The sequence below is a fragment of the Chaetodon auriga genome, chromosome 24 (genome assembly GCF_051107435.1).
Source record: "Chaetodon auriga isolate fChaAug3 chromosome 24, fChaAug3.hap1, whole genome shotgun sequence".
In the NCBI taxonomy this organism is placed as follows: domain Eukaryota; kingdom Metazoa; phylum Chordata; class Actinopteri; order Chaetodontiformes; family Chaetodontidae; genus Chaetodon; species Chaetodon auriga.
The window spans coordinates 3,285,001-3,310,072 of record NC_135097.1 but is presented as its reverse complement, the minus strand read 5'-3'; the positions used below and the strand labels follow the sequence as shown (position 1 = coordinate 3,310,072).

The 25,072-nt window shown below is 45.2% G+C and overlaps 2 protein-coding genes across 3 annotated transcripts in view; one reads left to right on the top strand and one right to left on the bottom strand.

The window, feature by feature from the left end:
- col4a6 (collagen, type IV, alpha 6) overlaps nt 1-21,920 on the bottom strand; it is a 106,550-nt gene extending 84,630 nt beyond the window's left edge. For both annotated transcript variants that reach the window (XM_076724526.1, XM_076724527.1), the window contains exons 1-3: nt 21,811-21,920; nt 21,522-21,641; nt 21,293-21,338 (exon numbers count right to left, since the gene is read on the bottom strand). In XM_076724526.1, the coding sequence (XP_076580641.1) occupies nt 21,293-21,338; nt 21,522-21,532 (57 nt within the window). In that variant the 5' untranslated portion in view covers nt 21,533-21,641; nt 21,811-21,920. The remainder of the gene's footprint in view (nt 1-21,292; nt 21,339-21,521; nt 21,642-21,810) is intronic.
- A 2,249-nt stretch (nt 21,921-24,169) lies between these two features.
- Nucleotides 24,170-25,072, top strand: part of col4a5 (collagen, type IV, alpha 5 (Alport syndrome)) — a 41,995-nt gene continuing 41,092 nt past the window's right edge. Inside the window, exon 1 of the mRNA XM_076724529.1 lies at nt 24,170-24,479. Coding sequence (XP_076580644.1) covers nt 24,390-24,479 — 90 coding nt within the window. The 5' untranslated portion in view covers nt 24,170-24,389. The remainder of the gene's footprint in view (nt 24,480-25,072) is intronic.

Sequence of the window (25,072 nt, the reverse complement as noted above, 5' to 3'; positions counted from 1 at the left end):
TGTGTGTGTGTGTGTGTGTGTGTGTGTGTGTGTGTGTGCTCGCCGGTGGGAACCTCTCAGACGTCAGCTCTGACTCGTCCCGGAGACGAATGACTCCAATAAAGGGACAGTTCGCTGTAAATAAAGCCTGAAAATGAGGCGACGCGTCAGCGAAACATGACGCACTTTAACTCCGTTTGCTGTTTGATTTCAACAGTCTTTCGGTAAATCTCTGACTTTTTCCCTCATAATACCCTTTTTGTTCGAACCTGTCCCCTAACACATGATACACACAGTCCATTTTTAGTCCTCTGGGTGCTCTGACACACACACACACACACACACACACACACACACACACACACACACACACTGTGCCAAGAAGCCATCAGGCAGGTATGCAGAACAGGCCTTATTCCAGGTGCAACAGGTATTAAACAGGAGAAGGTAGGGAGACAGACGGAGAATCAGACAGTCAGACAGACGATACAGGACCAGATACGTTTTGTCTCACACACACACACACACACACACACACACACACACACACACACACACACAGTAAATCACCGTTGAACGCCCTGTGCTATGATCCGTTTAATCCACAGAGATATTTCTCATTTGTCTCAGTGAGTTAGACATCGGCCACCGTGTGATTTATGACACGAGGCGGCGGCTGCAGCCAGCGAACGCACCACGGAGCAAGAGGCAGAAGAATAAGTTACACACGACGTGATTGGCTGCAGCGCGGCCTGAATATGAAGCTGAAACACGGCTGACAGACGTAAAATCAGCCATGAAGTATTCGTCTTCTACTGAAGTACAGTGTGAAAATACTGTTAGAAGTAAAACTCTAACACATTCAAAATATTACTAAAGTATCAATTAGGTACAGCTTTTAATGCTCTTCTGTGTTATGATCATGTTACTACTCTACTTTTTGAATCATTTGGAGTAAAAAATGTCAAAGTTTATCATCACATAAGATGAAGAAAAGCAGCTGTTTGGTGTTTTGCTTAAAAAATCATTCAAACAATTGATTTTCAAAGTAGTCGATCATCTTCTGCCGGTCGACTGATGGATGAATCCGTTATGAATTTTAAGAAAATTAAAGATTAATCATTAATGGAGCTGCTTATTAGCTGCAGCCCTGCGGTTAACTTAGAGTTACACTTTAAGCGATCCATGCGTTGCCTTTAGAGACATACGTTTCACTTCACCGCCGTGTGACCACCGAGGATACTTAGACGTGGACGACTGCACGCGAGAGCTGAACTTATGTGAACTGACTAACTTCGAGCTTTCTGTCAAACAGCGCTTTGAGCATGAAGTCCTGCAGGGGTGAAAGCGAAGGAAAAGCTGGAAGTGAAACGTGATAAATGGGATGATGTCAGCAAGGCAGAGAGAGTGCAGGCAGGTGTGACAGGTGATAAGAGATGATTTAGCAGCTTTTATCTGAAGTCACGATACGTTGAGAAGAGGTGATAAGCTAAACAGAGTTTGACAAATGTGTAAAAACCACTGATTGAACGATGCATCATTATCAATGTCAGCTGAAAAATGAGATTTCAAACAGCGGAGAGCGGAGCGATGACTGATGGTGGACGAAGCATCACTTTCACAGGTCGGATGAGCTCATTCTGGAGGCAGCTTCTACCCCTGAGGGGGTTTCTCCGTCCTCTTCCCACCCACAGCAAAGTCACAGGTCGAGGCCGCCGTGAAGGAGGATCAAACCTGCTCCTGCAGACATCTGAGAGCATCTGCACTGCATTATGGGTGGTGGTGTTTAATAAACACGTGCCTGTACACAGGACGTCGTAGTTTACTGAAACAACGAAGTTTCAAGCCGTTTCGGGAATGGCAGACGCAGGATGTGACAGCGTGTGTACTCACAGACTTACAGTCATGGTTTGTGTGTTAAGCAGCTGTTTGGACGGACAGGAGGACGTGTTGTAAATATCAGAGATGGGAGCGGACGTACCAGCATGCTGGACATATTTCAGTTGAGTGTACGTTTGATTCATCCTGAAAGAGTCGTGACGGAGGATGTGAGGTCCGGGTGGTACGCTCTGCTAGCTGCTAACCGCTTTAGCACAGCTACAGTGAACCCTGTGCTGCCACTCACCAACGTGCAGTATGTGCAGCGTGGAAACATGACAAGACATCTCAACGCTCCCATATCAGCAGTTAATAATGGGATTCATCAAAATCAGTCACGTTCGACGTCCATAAGCTCTTTTTAACCCAGTTTTTAGGCACTTCAGACATCTCATTTACTATGTTTGAGGTTTATTAAGCTGGCTTTATTTCCTTTGTGCACACGAGGTGATAACTGAGTAACAAAAAGTGCATGGTGCTCTTAATAACTTGAATAATTTGACTACGTTCTGTGCTTTTAACCTCGTGTTTCCGCAGCCTTCATATGAATCGTGTGACATCCAGTTCAGACTTATACTGACTTGTGTAACGGGGTACAAATCTGAAAGAGGCTGAACACTGAGTACTGTTAGCTTCCTCTGCATTGATCGACCTCTGCATTTAAAAGAACGCTTTTCCTCCGTTTCTTCTGGATTACGCTCACGTAAATACTGTAACGAGTGGAGTAATCCGCTTTTAAAACAAGACATCATCACCTGTTTTGAGAACATTCCTGAAACAGTGAAAACGGGAGGGGATGTGCAGATGATGGACACCTTTCGCATTGTGCAACGACGCCTTTTTTTTTTTTTTAAGAAATGCAGGGTCTTTGCCGAGCTTTACACAGCTGGCAGGCGTCACGGTTTCACACACCGCGGGAGTCCTGCCCCAACAAGCCGGCTGCTGTCAGCCCCTCGACTCCCTCTTCACCGCAGGAAACCACCACTCCGCCGCGGTGCACGGCGGCGGGGGGGCGAGGGGGACTCAGAAGTGGCGAATCCCATAGGGGGAGCCATTTTGGATCAAACCGCACTGAAATAATACAGACAGACTGGGGTTAAGTGTCCCGCTGGGGAGCCATTACAGCTCACCCATCATCGCAGCGAGGTACAGAGGGACTTAAAGATGACGAAGAGACGTATGGACACAGAAATAACACTGTGCATCACTGAGATAATATTTTCAGGCTGCCGCCCCGCTGAGAGGCCATTATGGCGACGCAGCACATAAAACCACTGATCAGAGGAGACAGTAGAGGTGTTTGACATCCACATGGAAGCCATTTTGGGTTCAACCATATTGAAATAACACGGGATGACTGTTTGAGACGCTGCATGGAGGGTTAAGTGCTTCACACACAAGAGAGGCAGGGGTCAAGGTCAGGGTGTAGGAAGCTGTTTGATCCCCGATCTCCACACAGTCAGCGGGAGTCGACGCGAGGATCAAACACATGAATGCTTTGGTGTGTTCTCCTTCGGTGAAGAGGGCGGGCTCTCAGCAGAGCTGTGAAATGTGTAAAATCATTCGCAGGTATCTCAATTAGGCCTTTCTCCAACTTCCAGCGACCTGCGTTTATATGTGAAGAACCAGGGTCTAGATTCAGGTCCTGGCCCAGAACAGGTTTCTGCTCTGAAGAGAGCGCTTTGCGATGGCCCAGGATGGAGTTTACGACACAGACAGAACCACAACCCTCAAGGCTGCTACAGCTTTCACACATCAGTCCTGTATTGTCATCCAATGGTACAGCGCTCTCATGGAGGTTCTCCTAAAATCTCCTTATCGGTCTCATAATCCATTCAATCATCACAGTTAGGCAACAGTAAACGATCTAAAACAGCAGCGTCGGTGCATGTTTTTGTTTTGTCATGTTCAAAAACAGCATCTCATACACAATCCGTTATCGCACCGGCTTGCGTAATCTTGTGTGTTGGACCGTGCAGGAGGAGCTTTCACTTCCTGACTGAAGCGCCTGCAGCGCCTTAGATTCTGGGACTGAAAAGGGCTAAAAACCAAAATGCAAAGGGATTTTTGTCATTAATAAAAATCATACTTTTAGTTTTCTTGGTTCAGACATCACAGCTGAGGCCAAACGGTTCATTTAACCTGGTTAACTATTAACACAGGGTCTCCAACGCACCTCCATACCAAAACCCTGACCATGAGCCGATCAGCGACGCATCAACCTGCTCGGGTTAATTACCCATGAAGCATTGCATGTCGGTGCGCCCACATGCCTGGGGAGTTCAGAAAAAGAAAAACATCCTCCTCCCTCCACCCTCTGTGAAAAACGACTGGCCTTTGAAGACAAAACCAGCACAGGAACACAGAGAGAAACCTCCCGACTAACACAACACGCAGGGAAAATAAAGGACACTCCCTGCCAACCCCTCCTCCCTTTTCAATCTCTTCTTCTGTTTGACCTTTGACCTCATCTGCGGAGACGAGTGAAGGAACGAAACGCTCGCTGGCCGTCCGACGCTGGGTCAGCGCAGGGAGAGAGAAACCAGGTGAGTAAATGTACAACCATGGCTCCTCTGTGGCTCGCCGGCCCACATTGACCTGCTCCATTAAAGGACTCCCACAGCAGTCAGGTGTGCACAGGTGAGCCTTTGCTTGCTGCCATTATTCTCCTGTTCATTGTCACTGTGGTCCAACATGAAAGGGGACCAACTAAGTGGATATCTTTCAAAAGCTCAAGACTTTTTTATGTCCAAATTCCCTCTTTAATGCTTTACTGCAAATATCAACATACTTTAACATCGTACAGTAACAGGAAATGATACAATATGATGTGAATGAAGCTAATTTCACAAAGAGACATCAATTTTTCTTTGGCAGATTTAATTCCTGCTTGCTTTCCAGCATTTTTGGAGCTGTTTCACCACCGGACACATGTATCTAGTCTGGTTTGAGCGCACTTTCCCTGTGTTAACTTCATACTAAAATCCTGCTTAAACTTTGGATTTTGGGATATTTTAGCCTGCAGAAGACGTATATTTCTGCTCCTGTGAAAGACTATGGATTTAAATTCAAGATTAAAACACACACCCACTCCTTGCTTTCTTGTTGGCTTTCTTTAAGGTAAATCCGACTCTTTCTAACTCTCTGAGGCCACCTACGCTGTCCTTTAATCTCCTAAATGACCATTAGCTGACGAATGTTAAACTGCATAAACTTTGCCAAACTAACCATAACATTCAATAACAAACACAGGAATTTACGTTCCAAACACTCAATATTTTAAGCTTCGGGATGAAGTTGAACAAGCGAACGTTGACGAGCTTAACCATTAGCGTGGAAAACGAGAGGCTAAACCAAGGGTAAAATGTTCAGAGCAAGAGCAATGATTTACATGAAGGACAGGAAGCAGGAGTCTCGGCCATGCTGGATGGTCGCAGCGAGTGTTGAGGCGTAAACAATGACCTTATGGTGTGAAAGAGCGTCATGGGAAAGTCTGTTAAGGAGAAGGAAGGCAGAGCACTGGTTTCATTTGCTCGTAAACAGGGGCTGAGTTATGGGGAAGAGGCCCCGGCCGCATTTTACTTTCTTTTTGTGTTCTTGGTACAGACAAAGTTACTGTGTTGAAGGAATGAGGGGCTAGAAACAGCATCTGAGACATGTTTTTGCTTTTTAAATGTAATAATTTGACTTCCTCTTTCTCATCTAACTTCCTTAGACTCCGTCCATCTTTCTCTGTACGTCTTTTTGTCCCTCTTGCCTGAACATCTTGTGTCTGCCTAAACGCACCTTGAGATGGAAGGACACTAAAACGGCCCACAGAAATGGGACATGGGCCTCTGCGTTGTGATTGGACACGCTAAAAGGTGTTTGGCATGAGGACTGGCTCCAGGCGACACACACTGAGGAACAACCAATCCAAAGCCTCTCGTTTTAACAGCAATGCAGCTGCGGACTGCTAATAATTCTCTTGTGCAAGACGATCCTTTGTCAGCCTTGAGCATTTTCGCTCGTGGCGCCTTTAATCATCTCTGAAGAATCATTACTGTCATGTGCAAACGATGTGTCTTCACCTGCAGCCAAAGGTCAGTCCACGACCATTTCTACGAGTTGGACGAGAGGTCAAGCTTCCTCCAGGTGTTGGACTTGAACAGTCCCTCTAAGCAGCGAGGTCTTGCCCTCTCTTTTACCTCTCCATCTCGAGGTCATCCACGGTCAATTTAACCATTTGAAGCGGCCATTACCTTGCCTTAGTTTCCCTTTTCCATCTATCTTTGCTTTAATCTTTCTTTTCTGGAATGAGAACTCAGGACGAGAGCTCGTCCTCTTGTGAGTTTAACTCGTGCTGAAGTGACCTTTTAAGACTGACAACAGCAAATCACAGCGCTAAAACAATGATGACAGTGATTTTGAAAGAACGCTGGGTAATGTCGCCCTTCTGTTCACAAAATAATGGCGCCTTGAACAGCCAGGAGCTGTCACTTTCAACAAAACAGCACACGTAATTTTTCAAACGCTGGACATTTTGATCCAACCCCGACAAGATTTACTGCCTCTCCTATCTGTCCAGCAAACAGGTGAATCCGTGGTCACTTCCTATTGCGCGCTAATAAACCCCCGAGGTTACCGCATGTCCGTCCGTCATCTCTCCTCTTATCAGCTACGACCCAAAGAAAATACACTTCCAGCTCAATAAACAGATAAAATTTGCCCTCCGCGGAGGCCAGAGAGGGTCACCTTTATGACACGCTGTGCACACGGCTCAAATCCTAAAATGCATGTGTGCTCTTGTCAACGAATTCCTGAAGGTAACGTGCGACGTTAAGTAATTGAGGTCCTGCTTTTCAACAGTGACCCCTGTGCACCGTTAGTTAGAAACCACACAGCCTACCTGCTGGCGCTCGGTCACCTCTGACCTCCAGCTCTCTCTCTGACCCCTCACGGCTTTTCTCTGTGACCCAGGAATCAGGTTCCCACACAGCTGGATTTATGGGTATTGTAGTCATTTAAAAATATGGGCTTTTTCTTTCTCTTGTGCTGCGGGGGGGAAACCATCAGCTCGGGGACACAGATGGAGAAGCAACATGAAGAGAAAAGGGAATAAATGCAGGGTGAAAGAGACACTGTGGAATGTCTATGAGGGTCTAAGATGTCCAGGTTATTGGATATCCAGCAGCGAGTCTCAAACAGCTGGAGTGTGTAGTCTCAAAGATGCTTTGTGACTCCTGAGGGGATACACAAGCGGTTCTTCTCTTTGAATCTTCAAGGACGAGACAAAACATCGTCAAGACTAAACACATGCAAGTCCGGCAGCCTCTGACTCACTGTCAGACTGAGACCGAAGCCTCAAAAGCAACCAACAGCAGCTTCAATACATACAACAAACCTATTTTTACTAACCGGGATGAGGTATGTTTGCTCCGTTTCACTCTTCCTCCTGAAGGGAAAACTGAATCTATACGAGAACCAACACTTCGTAGGATGAAATGATATAAAGTTTACACAAATCAGCTAAATGACAGAAACATCTCACTCATCCTCCAAACGTGCCTCATTACAAGAGGAGGATTTACTGCAGGAGTGTTGCATCAGACTGCATTAGTCTCAGCTAGGTGTACCTAATAAACTGGCCACAGAGCGTATATGTATATTAAAGCTGCAAGAAATGATTAATTTCATTATCACTGATTATTTTCTGACTTCATTGGTTGATTGTTTGGTCTGTAAATTGTCTGAAAATGGGGAAAAGCTCAAAGTGATGTTTTAAAATTGCTTGTCCAGACAACAGTAAAAGAAACACAAGTATTCACTGTACAAGTACAAATTCAAGGTAATTTACCTCAGTATTTCCATTTTATACAACTTTATACTTGTACATCTATGGTGGTTTTTACTCCTCCATTAGTACTTTTACTGAAGTAAAGCTCCTGAATACTTGTTCTGTCACTGGTTCCTCATTTAAATCTGACTTGTTCCACGTATCTGTAATTTAGTGTAATGATGAAACTTTGCTTTACAAATGTTATTGCACATCGTTGGCGTTTGAATAAAACCTTTATCCAAAAACATCCATCAGGTCACTGAGTTCAAACGAGAGCGAGGGGGGAAGGTGAGGAAAGGAAAGAAGAGGTGCAGACAGGTGTGCGACCTCTTTGAGGAGCTGGAGGGCGGCGGGGGTAGGAGGTGGTGGGGGTGGGGGGTAGTAGTAGCTATGGCGATGACATGGAATGTTCATGTCGCCCCTGGCAACGGTTCATTAGCCGTTAGCCCTCACAGGCTGATGGGTCCTAAGCCCAGACCTGTCCCCCCAACTGTCTGTCAGGGATTCCAACATCCCAAATGTCATGCGGACTGCGGTGGGGTCGGGAATGCCGAAACATTCCTGGAGGAGAAGGTGCGACGCCCGCCGGCAGGTCGCGCCGGAGCGGACCGACCTCGAGGTGCCGAAACCTCAGACGTCACGATGACAGCCTCTCAGTTACACTCAGCGAAAAACCATCTTCTTCTCAAGAAACGAGCTCAGGAATGAGCTCATTCTGCAAACACGTCGTACAGCTGGAGGAGGCAACAAAGCACAAGTCTGAAAGTGATTTTCCAACCAAATTCAAGGAAGGATCAAAAGCCGCAGCTGAAGACTGATCATCGATTAACCTGCAGGTCGTTTCCTCTGTTCATTGGTTAGTGGCTTGGTCTACAAAACATCAGAAAGGCTGAAAAAAACATCGTCAAATGTGTCGTTTTGTCCGAGCAACAATCAAAAAATAACAATATTATCATATTATTACGTAAGACGAGGAAAAGAAGCAAGAAGTGACGAATGTTTGGTGATCAGAACAGCTGCAGATTCACTTTCTGTCCGCCAACTTATTGATTAATCCACCTTGTTAATATTTTACAGAGCTCACTTAATCAAGCTGCAGGAAGCCGGAAGGTCAGCGTGACCGTGAGGAGCTTTCCCGACTGTGCGGGGACTGTTTTGAAATATGCACGTAATAAGCTTGAGCTGTGTACAAAATACTGCAAATACCTGCCCGTTCCCCGAGCCGGGCGGGTAAATGTACTGCATGTGGAAGTTATCGCTCCTGAGTGGCGTCACTGTGCAAAGAGTTTCAGAGAAGACAAATATGAAGGCAGAGATGTGGGAGCTCCCATTCAGCTCCAGTTGACAGAAGGAGTTCACGTCGGAAATTTTGCAATCTCAGCGTTCTCTCAGTGTTTTCTGTGTGAACAAACCCTGTATTTCATGTGTCTTCATAAGCTTCGTATCAGTTCATCTTCCACCCTGCAGTAACACTGAGCGGCTGCGTTCGGGCCTGCAGGTCGGTCACACCTCGGGGTTATCGAGTGTATCTGTGTGTGTGTGTGTTGTTCAGCGTTGGAGGCCTTTACGTTCAAACGACGGGCCCCCGAGCCATGATTCCTTAAGTGATGTCGAACAGCTCATAAGGCTGGAAAGATTTGTGACAGTGAATTGCTCAGTCATGACATAATGGAAGATGTGACCAGAATCACTAGAGGCAGTACAGCAGGTACGCTCAGTAACATTACAGCATACTTTATGCAATGCAACCACACACCAGCCGTTATGGGAAAATAAAGCATATATCACACGCCCGGAGCTGAACATGCTGAAGCTAATTATTACATGATGCCATTGTTTTAAGTGCACATGCCTGCTGGAAGGGCTCGCCAACCGCCAAGATATGTATGTACGCTGCTGAAAGGCCAATAAATTCCTCTCTAATTGATCCTCTATTCTGTCACTGTGGCCTCATTGATTCACTTCACCCTCTCTAACACACACACACACACACACACACACACACACACACACACACACACACACACACAAAATGAAGGTGGATTTGACAAATTCACTTGTGTGGCAGCACTTCTTCTATTCTTTTCTATCACTTCAGTCACTTTTCATGCAAAGTTTAGAGCCATTTGCTTGTTTAAAAGTTAAGTATTTCCTGTTTTTTCTCTTTGTCATTGATGAGATTTTGTGGTTTTGGAGACAAAACAATAACTGTCTGACATTTTAACAACAAAACGGCGAATCAGTCAATTAAGAGAATAATCAGCAGATTAACAAGTAATGAATATAATTATTAGTCAGAGCTTCAAATGGTCCATTGGGACATTTTGTCAGTAAATCAGCATCTTTTACTTGAATTACCAGTGAATGTGGTTCAGGTCTTAGAGGCAAAATGTCCGAAATGTTGGTTTTTCAGTAACTTTTGCATGCTGTAATTTCACTTAACTGAGAAACTGCTTCTTCCGTAGTACACTTTCTGTCACACACACACACACACACACACACACACACTCACCGACACACTGATCATTCACAGAAATAATGAAACCTCGCCTCACCCCCTTCCACTTGGCCCACAGCTGAAGCTGCTCTCTGGCCAGCGAGTGAGCGAGCCGGTGAGCTATTTTAGGAACAAGAGGAGCCAGCTAAATAAATATGAGGGGCAACTGGACGCTGTTGACAAACACACTGAGCCCGGTTACAGGACGCCGTCGGCCTACGGTCGCCGCCATGCAGCACGGAGTCTTCAGCAGATGTGAGATATTTGAAACAATGCGAATGAAGATGATAAGAAGGAGGCTGAATCGCCCACGGGAGCGGCCGTGCTTCTGCAGCGTAGGTTGGCACAATGATCATCTGTCCCCCCTCATTAGTGGCCTTTTGGGGCCACGGTGGGCAACAGGGAACACAGCCAGAGGACTAGCTGAGGCCCTTCACCCTGTAATGAATGGGAGCTAAAGCTAAGAGCACGAGGCTCAGGGTGAAGTAGAAGGGAACGGTGCCAGGTAGTGCTAAGCCGCAAGGCACTTCAGCCGGGGTGCTACAATGAGCGCTATGCAGGCTAACCTTCATTAACCGGTTAAATGGATGTTTTTCAGGCTACACAGCCACACGGTGTGAGAGTGTGCAGCTCTGAACAGTCTGAGACGTCAGATTTAGTAAATTAAAGTCACATTTTTTAATTATCATTCATTTCTTACTGATACAAAACTGCATTCCTTTTTGTTTTCTATCTATTTTTTCTCATTTTTTACTCATGTTGTTAGATTTTATCCATTTAATTTCGAATTATTCTGTTCGCATGTGAATTTATCAAACATGACACACAAGCTTTTCCACGTGCACAAAGTGAAAACAGTCATTTCCCATGTGATTCATTTGCATGTCATCTCTTCACTCCTGACACTGGCGTTCCTTTTCTTTTAATGGCGCTTTAAGTCGCCTGTGTGTTTGACCGCTGCAATCTGAAAACTTTCCATGCCGAAAAATATCAAACAAAGATGTGGACAAGCACATTTGTCAGGTTGATTTTATTTAGCAACGTCTTTGAACAGTTTGATCTGGCGGTGGTTTAAGGGGACCGGGCACAGAAACCTGAAGACAAGAGCTCTTTGTTAGATGTGACGTCGGCGTTCCACCTGACAAGAGTTGCCGCACACTCGCTTACAGTCACAGAGTCAGGTATGAGGCCTGAGTTAGCGCAGGAGAAACTGGGCCAGGGTTTGCGTGTGAGGAGGGAGTCCCGCCAGCAGCGGGTCATGGCAGCGAGCTAAGGCTGTTTTATGGGTGCCTGCCAGAGGACGGAGTGACCCACTCTCTGAAAATATCCCCTTTAAAAGCGGCCACTACTCCCTCATAAACAAGATTCTGCATCGCTCTGGGAGTTCCAGACTTTTCACACATTGCAAATACGAGTAACAGGCTGAGTCGATAAAACCGTTAAGGAATTAGCTGCTGCTGTGAGAGAAAGTCACTCACCAAAAGACAGCGTTAAAAGAGCAGAGACCGACTGCTGCTCATCAGTCCTGTCACAGGTGACGAGCAGCGCCGCTGGGGGTTCAACTACAGGGCGTGGGTGATCGCTTCGCACTCAGCCACAAAACACAGTAAATTACACCTGACTGATGTGGTATTTTCCCCCTCTGGAAAGGCCTAGAAGACAAATTAGGAAGTCTGGCTGATTTATGACCACTGGCGCTGATTGACAAAGGTTACTGACGAGCGAGGGGGAACACGAGGGTCTTCAGCTTCAGCAGCCCGAAACCATCATGCAACATTTCATGTGTAGATTTCCAAAACAGAAGTTCCAAACATTCCTCAGAACATGCAAATACAGTTCATGTGTACATTTGTTGTACATGTTGGCTAAACGGATGCTAAATTTACTTTCTAATTTGGTATTCACACTAACTGTATGCAGGTAAACAACCAGTAATACAACGTACAGCAGAAGAAACCATGAACTAAACATATCCCTGCACTTTGTTGTATCTCATTCAATCATCTTCCACGACCCAGCATGATAACAATCTTATTTATATTGCAATATTCAACCAAGGAGCACAAGCTGCTTTCCAGTAGAGGGTAAAATAAAGTAAAATAACAGGATATACAACAATGCAAAGTGCAACCAGGGTAAAAAAAACAGCGAGAATTCTGACACATAGAAACACAACTGATTGCGAATAGTCAAATAATTATACAAAACCAGGAGGTAAAAAACAGGAAAAAAGACAAATGAAATGTCTGTGATCCTCAAGTGACAGAATATCTGCTGGTCAGACACAAAGTCAACTCGACTTTGGCATTAAATGTACAAGTTATTGCCTTCGTAGATATGTCTGCTCATACAGCAATAAGCTGGGGCACTTCCACAGCCGGAGGCTGTGTTTTCCTCAGAGCAGTGGCATCATTAACTTTGGCAGCCGCTTCAGTGAAGTTATGACAAAAGGGGAAGCGAGACAAACACAGACAAGCTGGCATCACGGGCGAAACATCCAATAAAGTAGGAACCCGATGTACCAACGTTATGCAATTTATAAGAAGCTCGGAGAAGAAAGGAGGGAGGGGATAGACGGCTGAGGTAGTTACCTGGCTGCCTGGATTACCTGGCTGGCACAGAGGAGGGAGCGAAGGATGAGTGTGAGACAAAGAGGTGGAAAAACAGAGCGGAGGTATCCCTAATTACAGGGACAGGCAGAGACACAGTGAGGCGGTAATAGCACACAGTAACTGACGCATCTGATGTGCCAATGATAGTGTTCCTATGGCACCGGGACAGCGGTGGGCTGCAGCCGGGGTTAGATACAGTAAGCATGGAGACACGGAGTGGGCAGCCATGGAAAATTAGGGGAAAAGTGGAAAGAAAGAAAGTTTTAGAGGAAATTTGAAGCACACCCTGAAATCTGTCCAATGTCTGATTGAAGTGTTGGTGGCCGGGTTGCATTGTGGGCAATGTAGGCGACAGGGTCTGTTCTGCTGCATTGTTAAAGTCAGTCTCTAAATGTAAACTGTGTAACAGCAGCGGTCGTTCCTGGTCTGTTAGCATTTTGCAATGTTGATAAAATCACTTTTTTAAGCTTGAACAAGTGAACTGAAAGTAAAGAAAAAGCAAACAGATTTCAGTGTCTCTGCAGGATTAGAGAAAGGGAGCTCGAGCCAAGCTTTTCCCCGTCACGCACACAAAGACAAAGCTAACACTGCCACGCTAAAGGTAAAGTTAAACAGGATATTAGTGCTGTGCACACATTTGTTTTGGTTTGGTTTACATCAGCTGCCAGCTCCGTACGCCAGGCTGCGACAAAACGGGCAAATATGTGCACCTGCACCTTTATTACCCACAACAAGGGCATTAATGTGGACTCAGGTATGTAATTAACGTCTCGATTAAAGAACATTAATGGTAATTAGAAAGCCCCTCAAAGACAGTCACATACACACACCTCGTCCCTACAGGGGCGGCTGCTCAGACCACCACCACAGTAAACTGACAAACAAAAGAAGATGTGTTCCCTCTGCACAGGCATGCATATGATAATTGCAGTGAAGAGGAAAAATGTCTGACTTAAAGGGCTGATGTTGGTGTCTAATGCCAAAGTAATGATGTTGCAGGGGAAAAAGTGGAGCATCAAAGCAAAGCGGGAATTGAACCTGTCAGGCTTCCTGACTTCAAAACAAATGAAAGTCCCCGAGGGGGTTAAGTTTCCATGGTTTCTGTTGTAAAATCAACATGGACGATAGGAGGTTTCTGACGAGCCCGGCTAGAAGATTCTGATGTAACTGGCTCAAAGAGAAGACTTTTATTCAACGCACTGCAGCTTAATATTTACACATCCAGCCTGTGTAAATATGATCGCTTGGAGCCCTGCTTTTGTTCAGCTGATGAATTTCACTCTAATTTTAGCTATTTCACCAGCTCCTTTAGAAAAATATATGTCTCTTTAGCTGCTAAATGCTCTGCTATTTTCACCAGCTCATTGCTATCTGTGCCTGTCTGCTGTCTGCTGCTGAACAGGCTGCGTAAAGTGTGTTTTAGAGCTTTTTCACTGCAAACAGCTGCCTGATGCTGCTTGAAACGAGGCTGATGAGGACAATAATGAGCTGAAAGACACTAAAAGGCTTTGTGGAGTTGAGGGGAAGAGCAGAACCAGGTGAGAGTTCTCTATGAAACCCCGCTCATGTTACAAACAGTCATTTAATGCACTGTTAATACTCAAATATTGATTAGTGCAGCTTCAAGTAGACAAACTTGCTCAGTTCTAACAAAGAGACGAGGGAGTAAAATGGAAAAATGAGCAACGGCTGGGGAGTCTGAAAGGTACAAGATCAACAAAATGAAGAAAGAAAAGGAAGAATGAAAGACAGACAGAGGAGAAAACCCAACAAACAGGGAGAAGTAGATTGAGGTCTAATCCCTCTGAAGTGCAAACAGCCCCGAGGGGAGCGATGGCATTAAGGAGAAGGGACCGGGCACGTCGAACAAGCTAAGACAGCACTCCCACCGAGCAGCCAGCCAGCCAAGCGCTGCCCCACCTCAGCTCCTCTCTGACAAGCCTAAAGACCTTCACAAACACACCCCCAGGGCCTGCAGATAGATGGAATAACCCCCCCCCTTCTTCCCTCCCCTCTCTATCGGTGGTGTTTCTGCTCGTCTCCCTTTCATGAGAGGCAGAAAAGCAAAAGACAAAGTGCGATAAACAAATCTGGAGAGCCGGCGGTGGAATGTTAAGCCGTCGCCGCGGCCGCGAGCCCCCGCTGCCTTTGTGCTGGGCCGACCCCTGACCTCCGGAGTTCACCGCGACCAATCGGGGGACAAACTGACAGCGTGTGCTTCATCAAAAGAGAAGGTGGGGGGGGCTCTGATATGTGAAAGTGGCTGTGCCAGGGCTCGGCAGATGGAGGGGGGTGCCGTTTGTTTCCACAACCTTTAAACTGGCTCTTCAACGCAAACTGATAAATTTGATGGTTTGGGAAAAGTCCCGCGTTGTGCCAGAGCTTAACCACTGCCAAGACTCACATAAATCCCAATCAGACACCAGACAGCGACACCTCCAATGCCACATCAGCTCCTAAAAACACAAATAAGCTCGGAATGCAACACAAATAGGAGCTAACGTCGACTTTAATCGCACTTCAATCATCCTTATCGATTGTTCCAATCAAGCCGCTGCGCTCCTGCAACAACAATAACAAACCTTTTAACCATATCTGTGAGGACGACTCATTCATCTGAAGGGATGCATGGAAAGATGGATGGGTGGATGGAGGGAAAGCATGACATGGAGGCTTTTTGGGAAGGATTGCCCAACGCAAACACTGTTACCAAGTGAAAGATCAACACGCAGGAGGGGAAGGGAGGGCAGGAGGCAGCGTCTGTCAACAGCAACGCCAACGCACCTCTTTCACTCTGTTGTTTTTGGATGTTTTACCAAAATTTTTTGACTGAAGCATAGCAGAGATTGTGCAACATTCCTCAGACGTGGTCCATACAAAGGCTACATATATCCTAAACAAATACCACAAAGGTCATTGTCATTCACCGTTTGAATTCACGGAGGAAAGCTAATAACGCTACAGCCAAACGCTTGTGCCTTGATAACCTGAAATGCCGTTTTCTTCGGCTGATGAGCAAGCAAAGAGGAAGAGAGGTTGACATTGGAAGGAAGCAACAAGCATCAAATCCAGCTCCTCAAATGTGAGGATGTGCTGCTTTTCTCTGCTTCATTTAATTGTGAAGTAAAATCTTCTATTTTTGGACTCCCAGCTGACCTGCTTTTTCAGTATTTCCTGACATTTTACAGACTAAACAATGACTCAAATAATAGAAACAAGAGAAGTTATGCCAAAAGTTGTGTATTCTTGGTTACTCTGGGCTTTAGATTTGTGGACATTGCTGTGATATAACAGCTGAAAAGCCAGTGTGTCCTCTATAGTTTTGACGAGGGTATTTCCCAATCCCTTCATCCAACCTGCATGAGCAATGCACACAAACACATAGGATTTTATGGGGAAACATGCATGAATGCATGTAAGCACCACACAGGCTGCAGAGTCTTAACTGTGGGCGTGGGAGAGAAGCAGCAGGGGCTTTTCAGCTGTACATTAAACCTCCTGGATGTGGTTTATAGGCTTCCTAATGCACTCGCTGACAAAGTGTTTAAACCTTCCTCTGATCGGCACCCTGACTCCTCCAGACCCACGACATGGACCACAGACTGAAACAGAGCAGCGTGACCCACACAGCAAACACAGACTGGCTCTCCAGACTGACCAGGCGGCATCGCATTTCGAAACAACACCACAGCTTTTTCATAAACCAGTCTCATCCTGACCCAAATCATCCTCAGTCGCCTCTGTTCCTCCTGACACTTCTACACATCCAGGAACATGACGCCACTCCAACCAACACGCACACAAACCCTCACATATTCAAACCAAAGACATAAATTATGTTTAATTAGGTCTGACAGGTGTCTCTGCTCTGCAATTATGTGGTTTTGGTGCTTGACACCTTCTTTTTCTCTCACACAGCAAAAACTAAACATTCTATTGAGGCTTTATATGCGCGTCGTAAATCGGACGCACTTTAAGAGTAGAAGACCAGTAGAAGAGTGCTGCAATTAACAAAGACTTTCTTGATTAATCAGTTAATAGTTTGACTAAAAAATGAAAGCAAAAATCTGGAAATTTTCCTTTTTAATATGCCACAGTTCAAGATGGCGTCAGCAAATGACTTGTTTTGTCTGACCAACAGTCCAAAACCTAAAAAGATAAAGTTCAGTGACGTAAATGACAAATACCAAGATAAAACACTCACATTAGATCCACTGGAACCATGAAAATGAATGAATTTTTAAAACTGATTAGCAAAACAGCTGCATTTCTTCCAGGTCTACAGATAACGAATGCATGAATGAAAGATTTCAACCTCTGCAAAAGAGGAACTTTGTGATTATTTAAGGAAAGAAAGAAAGAAAGAATTGGGCTGTGATAGCACAGGAAGGGTGAGGAGGTTATGGGGGGCCACCACTCACAAATCAAACCACAAATCACCTGGTAATGGTTTGCCTGACTTGTGGAAGCAGTGAGGGCAAAAAGCGATAGGAAAGGGGGGTGTGACGGGGTAATGATGGGGTGAGAGAGGGAGGAGGAGGGCAGAAGGGAAAGGAAGGAGGAGGAGGAGGAGGTGGGGGACTTGGTTGAGTTGGGGAGGGTCTATAGCAACCACAAATCAAGCAGTGATCAGTCGCCTCACTTAGCGTTTCTGGAATGTTCCAGCCTATAGCACCTGCAGGGAGTGGGAGACAGCCTGACAAGTCCTGCCAAGCTCGGGAGGAATTCAGCAGAGGGAGGGAGAGGAGAGGAGAGGACAGGGGAGGAGAGGACAGAAGAGGACAGAAGAGGACAGGAGAGGAGAGGAAAAAATGGCTGTCAAGTTTGCAGCATCATTTGTGGACCAAAACCGCCTCTTGTATCTCTAATATCACTGATATTGCACTACGTGGAGACACCCAGAGGATTACCTGTCAATGCTCAGAAACCACTCTTATTTTCACAGGTAGTTTTCCACTGCTGCACTGAAGCTGCTTTTTACGACCACATCTGTGTTTTTGCATGTTTTAGCTCGTACGCTGCAAAATTCATTCTTCATTTTCTCAGCAAAAATATCAAACATTTGCCAGTTCTGTTTTTTTAAAGGTGGAGATTTGATGCTTTTGTTGCTATACGTGATAAGAAACTTGTTTTTTTTATGGGGGTTTTGGACTTTTGGTGGGATAAAGCATGCAATTCAAATATGATTAACTGGTGATTATGGTGATGAATTTGTGGTTAATTGATAATTACATCACATGAAAACCAATGGAAACTAATGGAAACCACTGCATGGCAAACATCAGCTCAGCCCTAACACAGAGACATGATTTGTATTTGAAGAGATAAAACTTGATCCTTTAAATCTCAGTATGGCCATAAGAGATCTCAGAGAGGACAACAAAAGCATCTACACCCACTTGACATATCCAGGAGTTTCAAACTTAAAACCCTCATTTGTCACCAGAGATTAAGCAGCGTGTACAAATATGTACAACCCATCCATCTCGCATACCAACTGGGTCAAAACTAATATAAAAAGTACTTTTGTGGATGACTTCCAAACTGTCGAGGTACCACTGAATCCCTCGCTCCTCTCCCTCCCGTCACGCCTCCTCCCCTCTCCTCACCATTTCTCCTCACCTGTGTGCGATGTTTTCCCTGCGCCAACAGCTGTGTCAGCCCTTAGAGACATTTGGGAGCAGCTCCTAATGGTTTTCTCTCTCTGTATGTTCACTGAAACATAATATTCAATCATGGGGGTTGAGTGGGGAAACGGCCAACCTTTAAATGAATCCATAAATACAACAACTAGCCAAATAAACAGTAAGCTAACTAAGGGAAGTGCTGTGGTTGGTTACTAATGCTAAGAATAAAGCTAACTAGTCAAAAAGATACACATAAACTTTTGTATATTTAGCTCTTACCTCGTCGTAGCGCTGCAGCGCTTAGCTTGAGAAGCGTCAGCTCAGCCTGAACAAACCGCTGATTTTAGCATCACAGCTAGCTAGCAAACTCGCAAGCTAGGCAGCTAAACAATGTTAACATGCTACTCCTTGCTACAACAAAAGCTACGTCCATCCACGCAAGCTAACTTGGCAGCAAATGATAGCTAACAAATACTAGAGTTAGCTAGCTACCGAGCTAAAGACATAAATCAACTGTTTTTGTCCAAAACAACAAAGAAATTAACAGCTTCTCCATTTCTGTTGCACAAGCTTGAAGACACAACAGCTAGGGTCCAACAAAATGGCTGCCAGACTGTGTTACATCAGCTGAAATAAAAATATGGTTTAGCAAGACCAAATTTTCAAAATTTGTAAAAATGACATCCAACAACAACCCTGTCTCCTAAAAATCTGTTTTGAAAGAAATGTAGGTCCAATGGTGGTGGTAGTGGATGGTTTTCCTGTCAATTTCTGCTAATTTATTTAATGATAATACAAATGTTGCCAAACTTTTGGACCAAATTTCTTGGAAAATGAGAACCAGTATGAGTAACTAATACTTTCAAGATACAAATGTACCTTAACCAAACTTTATCTTAAGCTTGCTTCAATGCCATCGCTGTCATCTCGTGAGCTTCAGTATCTCCACTGAGAAACAAGTGTGTGTGTTATCAGATGATAAGACCTGATAAAGACCTTTCCTATCAGTGTACAGTAGCTGTGGGCTGGACCACCGCCGCACCGCAGCGATACCCACCCAAAGACACGGTCGCCAAGGTTATGACAGCCCAGACCACCCAATGAACTTATCTGTCAGTCACTCAACCCCACACACACACTAACATATCCATCCACTCAGCCACCCAGTCACCCACATACAACACAAAACAACAGGGAGGTGGGAAGTGGGTGGAGGAGTCCATTCAAAGTCAATGCAGCTCCATCAGATGAGTCCTATTGAGACACAGGAAGCTTTGGGCTGCTGATTCGCTTTAATGTCCCCCATCGGTGGCTTAGCACCAGTCGAAGACAACTTCAGCTGCATCATGAGTACTTTTACTTCTGATACTTTCAGCACTTTTAGCTGATGATACTTTTCACCTTTATTTCAGCACAATTTCTAAACCTTTACTTGTGACTGAAAGGTCACCAAGGACCAGTATGTAGGATTTAGATTGCCCCTCGCCTCAGCCTCCCCTTCCAAACATGGAGGAGAATCTACGGTGGCTGGTAAAAACACAAAAGGCGCTCTGTAGAGCCGGTGATTTGTCTGTCCTGGGCTACTGTAGAAGCATGGCGGTGCAACATGGCGGGTCCTCTTGCACAGAGTCTGTCATGTTGCACCACCATGTTTCTACAGTTCGTAGACTGTAACTTTGTAGGTACAAAAAGCTCATTTTAAAGGAATGAAAACAAAGCTATTCTTATTTTCAGGAGATTAGAGTTCATTTCTGCCAGTAAAGCCCCTTAAATCCTACACACTGGACCTTTAATAAACACTTAAAGTGTCCTTTTGTCTTCTTAACGATACATTATGTTTTATACATTTATTAAATTCTTATATAGTGCTTCCAAGCGCTAAAGGGAGGGCAAAGCAGTGTTTCCCAAAGTTCAAATTTGTTGATACATAATTTTAACTGGACAGGGACACCATATGTTTTTTGCATAGTTCAATATGTTTTTTGAGGAGGATAAACTTTCATTTTTCACAGCACAGTTTTCTTAAAAATGATGTGTGCCTTCAAAGAGGAATTAAAAAAAGCAATGTGAGACTTTGGAGTGGTGTAAAGAAAGCAGATGACCCATGCTGGCTTTGCCTCTTGCTGCAGCAGATGCATCCCTCAGCAGCAGGAAGTCTTGTATAGGTGTGGCTTGAAAAAGGCACGTTGCCCCAATAATCTCCTTATTCTACATATTCAGCAGCGGGCGGAGTTTGAATTGCAAATGACTGAGCGGGCCCACTCAAAAATCCACTGCTTTTTTCAGCCCCTCAGGCTACTTACAGATGCAAACTGTTCACCAAATCTTTACAACATTTTGCACATAGTTTCGAAAAAAAAAATTTCGTACAAATGGTGCAACTTTGAACGCACCTGGAACTTTAATCCTCTCTAACGTGGCAGTAAAAAGTACCACAAAACACTGGCTGCATTAAGTGTCATTTAAGATTTGGAAAGTGATTAAAAATATTCAGAAATGCGTCTGTTCATGCGGCAAACTGAAGACACCCACAGCGTGACGCACTCAGGAATAAAGGCATGGAAGACCTGTGCAGACTGCAGGTCTCTGCGATGGACAGCATGTGTTTCAAAGACGCGTTATAAGCATATAATTAATGCAACAGGCGGAAGCTGTGGCATTTTTAAAAGTGGCTTTAAGCAGACGGGACTGGCCGTTTGGTAAAAATTGGATCAGCTGAGCCGTTAAGGTGCATGAAATGTATCGTCTCCAGCAATCACACATCCACCAGGCGAAAGAAACGCATTCGGCTACATCGTTTATGTGCATCTGCGCTCTAAATAAACAGAGTGGAGAGCCACTTCACATGAAGTGCTGAAAAGGTAAAGAAAACTGGACTTACTCCGTGCGAAGATGTCACCGCCGAGGCAACTGCTAATACACAAATCCTGCAAAAGAAATAAACACGTTGGTTAGTGAGTTTTCTCCAGTGATTATCTGGCAGGTAAACTGCGCCGGAGCTGGGCCAACGCAGCCCACAGCCGCGGCCGGCGCTGCGGCTGCTCGCAGAGCCGAAAACCAACCTTGAATCAAGTGAATCAAGAGGGGTTTTAAGAGGAGAAGGGGCTTACAGGAATTTCATTTTGGTCCGACTGGTAGAGGGGGAACCGCAGGTCGAGACTCGACTCCCTTGTCTTCACCAGCAAGGCACTTCAAACGCGCTCATCGACGGCTCCAAAAAACCCTGTCATCTACCCGGAGACAGACAGAGAGAAAGAGAGAGATAAAGTAGTCCCACCACCAAACACAACCCGAGCTCCATGCACACGCACACACACCTTGAAGCATTAAAACACAGCCAGCACGGACACACTCTCTGGGGGTGATTTCTTTCATTAAATGGGAGCTTATCCAACTCACCAAAGTTGCAGCGGCGAAGTCGCTGCTGCGCTCTCCGGGTTGTTGCGCTTCAACTCAGCAGCGCACCACAGCAGCAGGAGAGGAGGGGCCAACACATGTCATTCATGCCTCCATACCTTTGGCTACAGCAGGAGATTGTACCAACGCACACGAGGCATAAACTCCTCAAACTGTTTGGTGCAGCAGAGGAGACTGTTGTGTCCAGAGGAAAACTTGAGTTGGTTTTAATCTGTGGAGAAAAGCAAAAAGTTAAGAAACACTTTCACAGTTAAAGAACTTATAAAGACCTCCATGTCTATGATGCTCAATTATGAGTTCAAAAAACCCTTGATGAATATTTTGGTATAAATTTCTTTTGTGTATCCCCTGATATCAGCATGTAATCACTAAAAGTTAGTTTCTCAATAATTACTGAAGGTTAAAGTGACCTTATGATACTTTATGCATTAGCGCCCATATAATCAATACAAGAGTTCAGCCAACATCTATGGAATCTGGGACCCACCTTGATTTAATCTCCTGTGGTTCCATGATATTTCTGTTCGGTATCATACATTTGCAATAAACTCCCGACTTTTTTTTTCTTTTAACTTTAAAAAAATCCTGCAAATACGTGGCAGGCTTATAAAAGCTCTGTGTTGTCACGTCTATCTTAAGCGTGAGATCAAATTAAAAACGTTGTTTGCCCCCCTCTGTTCTGATCTCTGCTCTAAACCTGGTGCAGACACTGAGTTACTCAAGTTGCAAACGGTCTTCTTTTAGCTCTTGAATGTTCTATTTTAGTTCTACTTGACCTGAGTGAACCTTCAGCTCTGCCAATCACAACATCTTCATTTGTCTTCTGATCGATTCTGCTGAAAGTGGGCTCATGCTTCTGGTTAACTTATCAAATGCCTCTTAAATAAATGCAACTTTGTCCTTGTTTTTCAGCTCGTTTTAGCTGCGGTGCACCACAGGGATCCTACATGGGACCTCTGTAGTTTTGCACTTTGATACAGGAATATGAGGGCATATCACTGATGGTCATCGCTGCATGAGTACGAATATTACTGATCCCAAATATACTGTATCTCCAACACAAAACCTAATCCTAAACCCATAAAAAGAAGAGTTTCTATCATTGGAGGAGTGCCAACTGATTTTACTTGTGCTCCTGCAGCACAACCTGAAACCCTCAGATGTAGTTCAGCCGTACCCTAACCTCAGCCCACTGCCCTGCAGAAATATTTCAGTGACCTCACATCTTCCTTCACAGTAACCCAACGTTGGCTCATTACGTTTTTTACTTCATGATCATCTTTGCAACTTCCACACTACGTCATAAAACTGCCTGGAAAAATCATAATTTCAGAAGAATCACGGTGACAAACTGAGATGTTGGTCCTCACACATAAACGGGGTGGACAAAATAATAGAAACACCTGCTATTATAATACAGTAAAACTAAGCAGCGCCACAAACTCCAGAATCCAAAATGACCAAACAGTTGAAACAAAACCTCTCAAAAACAGTAAAAGTAGTTTTTGAGATGCTTGGTTCCTGGTTTTTTGATTTCTGGTCCACAACCGGCTCTGAATCAAAAGAAAAGTGTTGCAAGCACACCTGCAAAAACAGAGCCAAGACAAACAAAATGTCACCTGAATTTTAGACGATTTCATACTTTCAGGACTTACGGTCATGAGGCTACATAATTCATTTCAAAATGTTTCATCATGAGAAAAAACGTGCAATCAAAATGGCAGTAGATCAACTTCATGAGTTTTAGGCAGTGATTTGATTTCAGTCTGTAACTTTCTCCTGACATCAGCAGCTGTGAATGTGACTTTTCCTTCTTGCTTCACGTTGTATTTAAAAGAATGTTACAGTAAACCGAGGATGGTATACTTTATTCTAAAAAACCAAAGAGTTAATTTCATTTTCTTTCCATTCTGCCAGCAGCATCCTTCTGTCAGGAGCCAGAAGATCTGACCTTTAATAATCTGGCAGGAATGTAACGTGTCCAGGCGTATAGAAAATGTCAAATAAAGGTTTAATGTCAAAGCGTTTTTGTGCAGCCTCAGGCCTTGGATAGGCATGCAGGAGGAAGGCACCATATCCATCCGCGCTTGCGTGGTCCTAACATGATCAAATTCTTTTTAACCGGAAAAGAATTTCAAACAGCAGAAAGAAATCTTCATCTGGGGTAAAGAGGCGCACACTGGTCGTCTCTTTAGGACCAACTTTTAAGGCGCAAGTCTTGCAGAAAGTCTATTTTAGATGAATTGACTGTCTTGGTGTAGGTGCAAGGGGGTGATATCAGTGCGCCCTGGGTGTGGAAGTAGATCCGGCTGGGCAGGTTTGCAAGTCGAGGAGAGAAAAAGTTAGAGAGGGGGACTGCAGAGGCGCACCGTGCCAGAGCCAGGACCACTAGGAGCCTCTGCAAGCGCAACAACAGCCAACACGCCGAGAAGTGTTTTCCAACTATTTCTCTTTCACTGAGGGCCAGTGTGCTGGGGGGAGAGCAGGGCTATGACATGCGAGTAGAGAGCCGTAGACTTTGTGAGTGTTAACGCAGGCGGATCCTTGTTTTATTCCCCAAGATGAATAAAGACGTGAAGAGCCTGCGGCAGCTCGCCGTGCCTCTGCTCCTCTTCGCCCTGTGCGTCGCGGTGCAGCGATCCGACTCTGCGGTAAGTGCGCTTCCACTTTTTTGCACAGATTTTAGAGCCCTTTAACGGCTTTCGCCCCGCAAGATCCCCGCACGAAGGAGCCGAGAGACCAGCCGCTCTCAGTCAGCCGGCGCCGGTGCACCACCGGCTCTCCCAGCAAGCCCGACTGAGGTTTATAAATAGAGAGGCTGCTTTATAACAAGTGCTTATCCATCTGCTCCAATAATAAGCCCCTTACCATTTCAGCTTTGTTGCAATTAAAATTGTAACCATGCCGTTAAGCCAGTTATTCACCTTCGTGACGAGCCCTTGTGGCACTTTTTAACGACGGGGACCCACGGGCACCTTCCTGAGCTCCGCTTTGTAGTTTCATGGAAGACCGCGGACGGAGTTTCTGTCCTGCTCCCTGCGCATCACGTTTCTTCCTCCCCTGACTTCCCTGCAGCAGCACGCAACCTGCAGCAACACGCCAACCACGGCGCACACTTCCCCGCAGCCTGCATGTGTCTTTTGTGCTTGATATCACCTCAAAAGTTGAGGCGGCGGCGTAAGCTCCGCGTCTGGAGCAGCGCGGCGGTGCAGCGCGCCCAGGGCCCCCCGCACCAGCCCGCCTG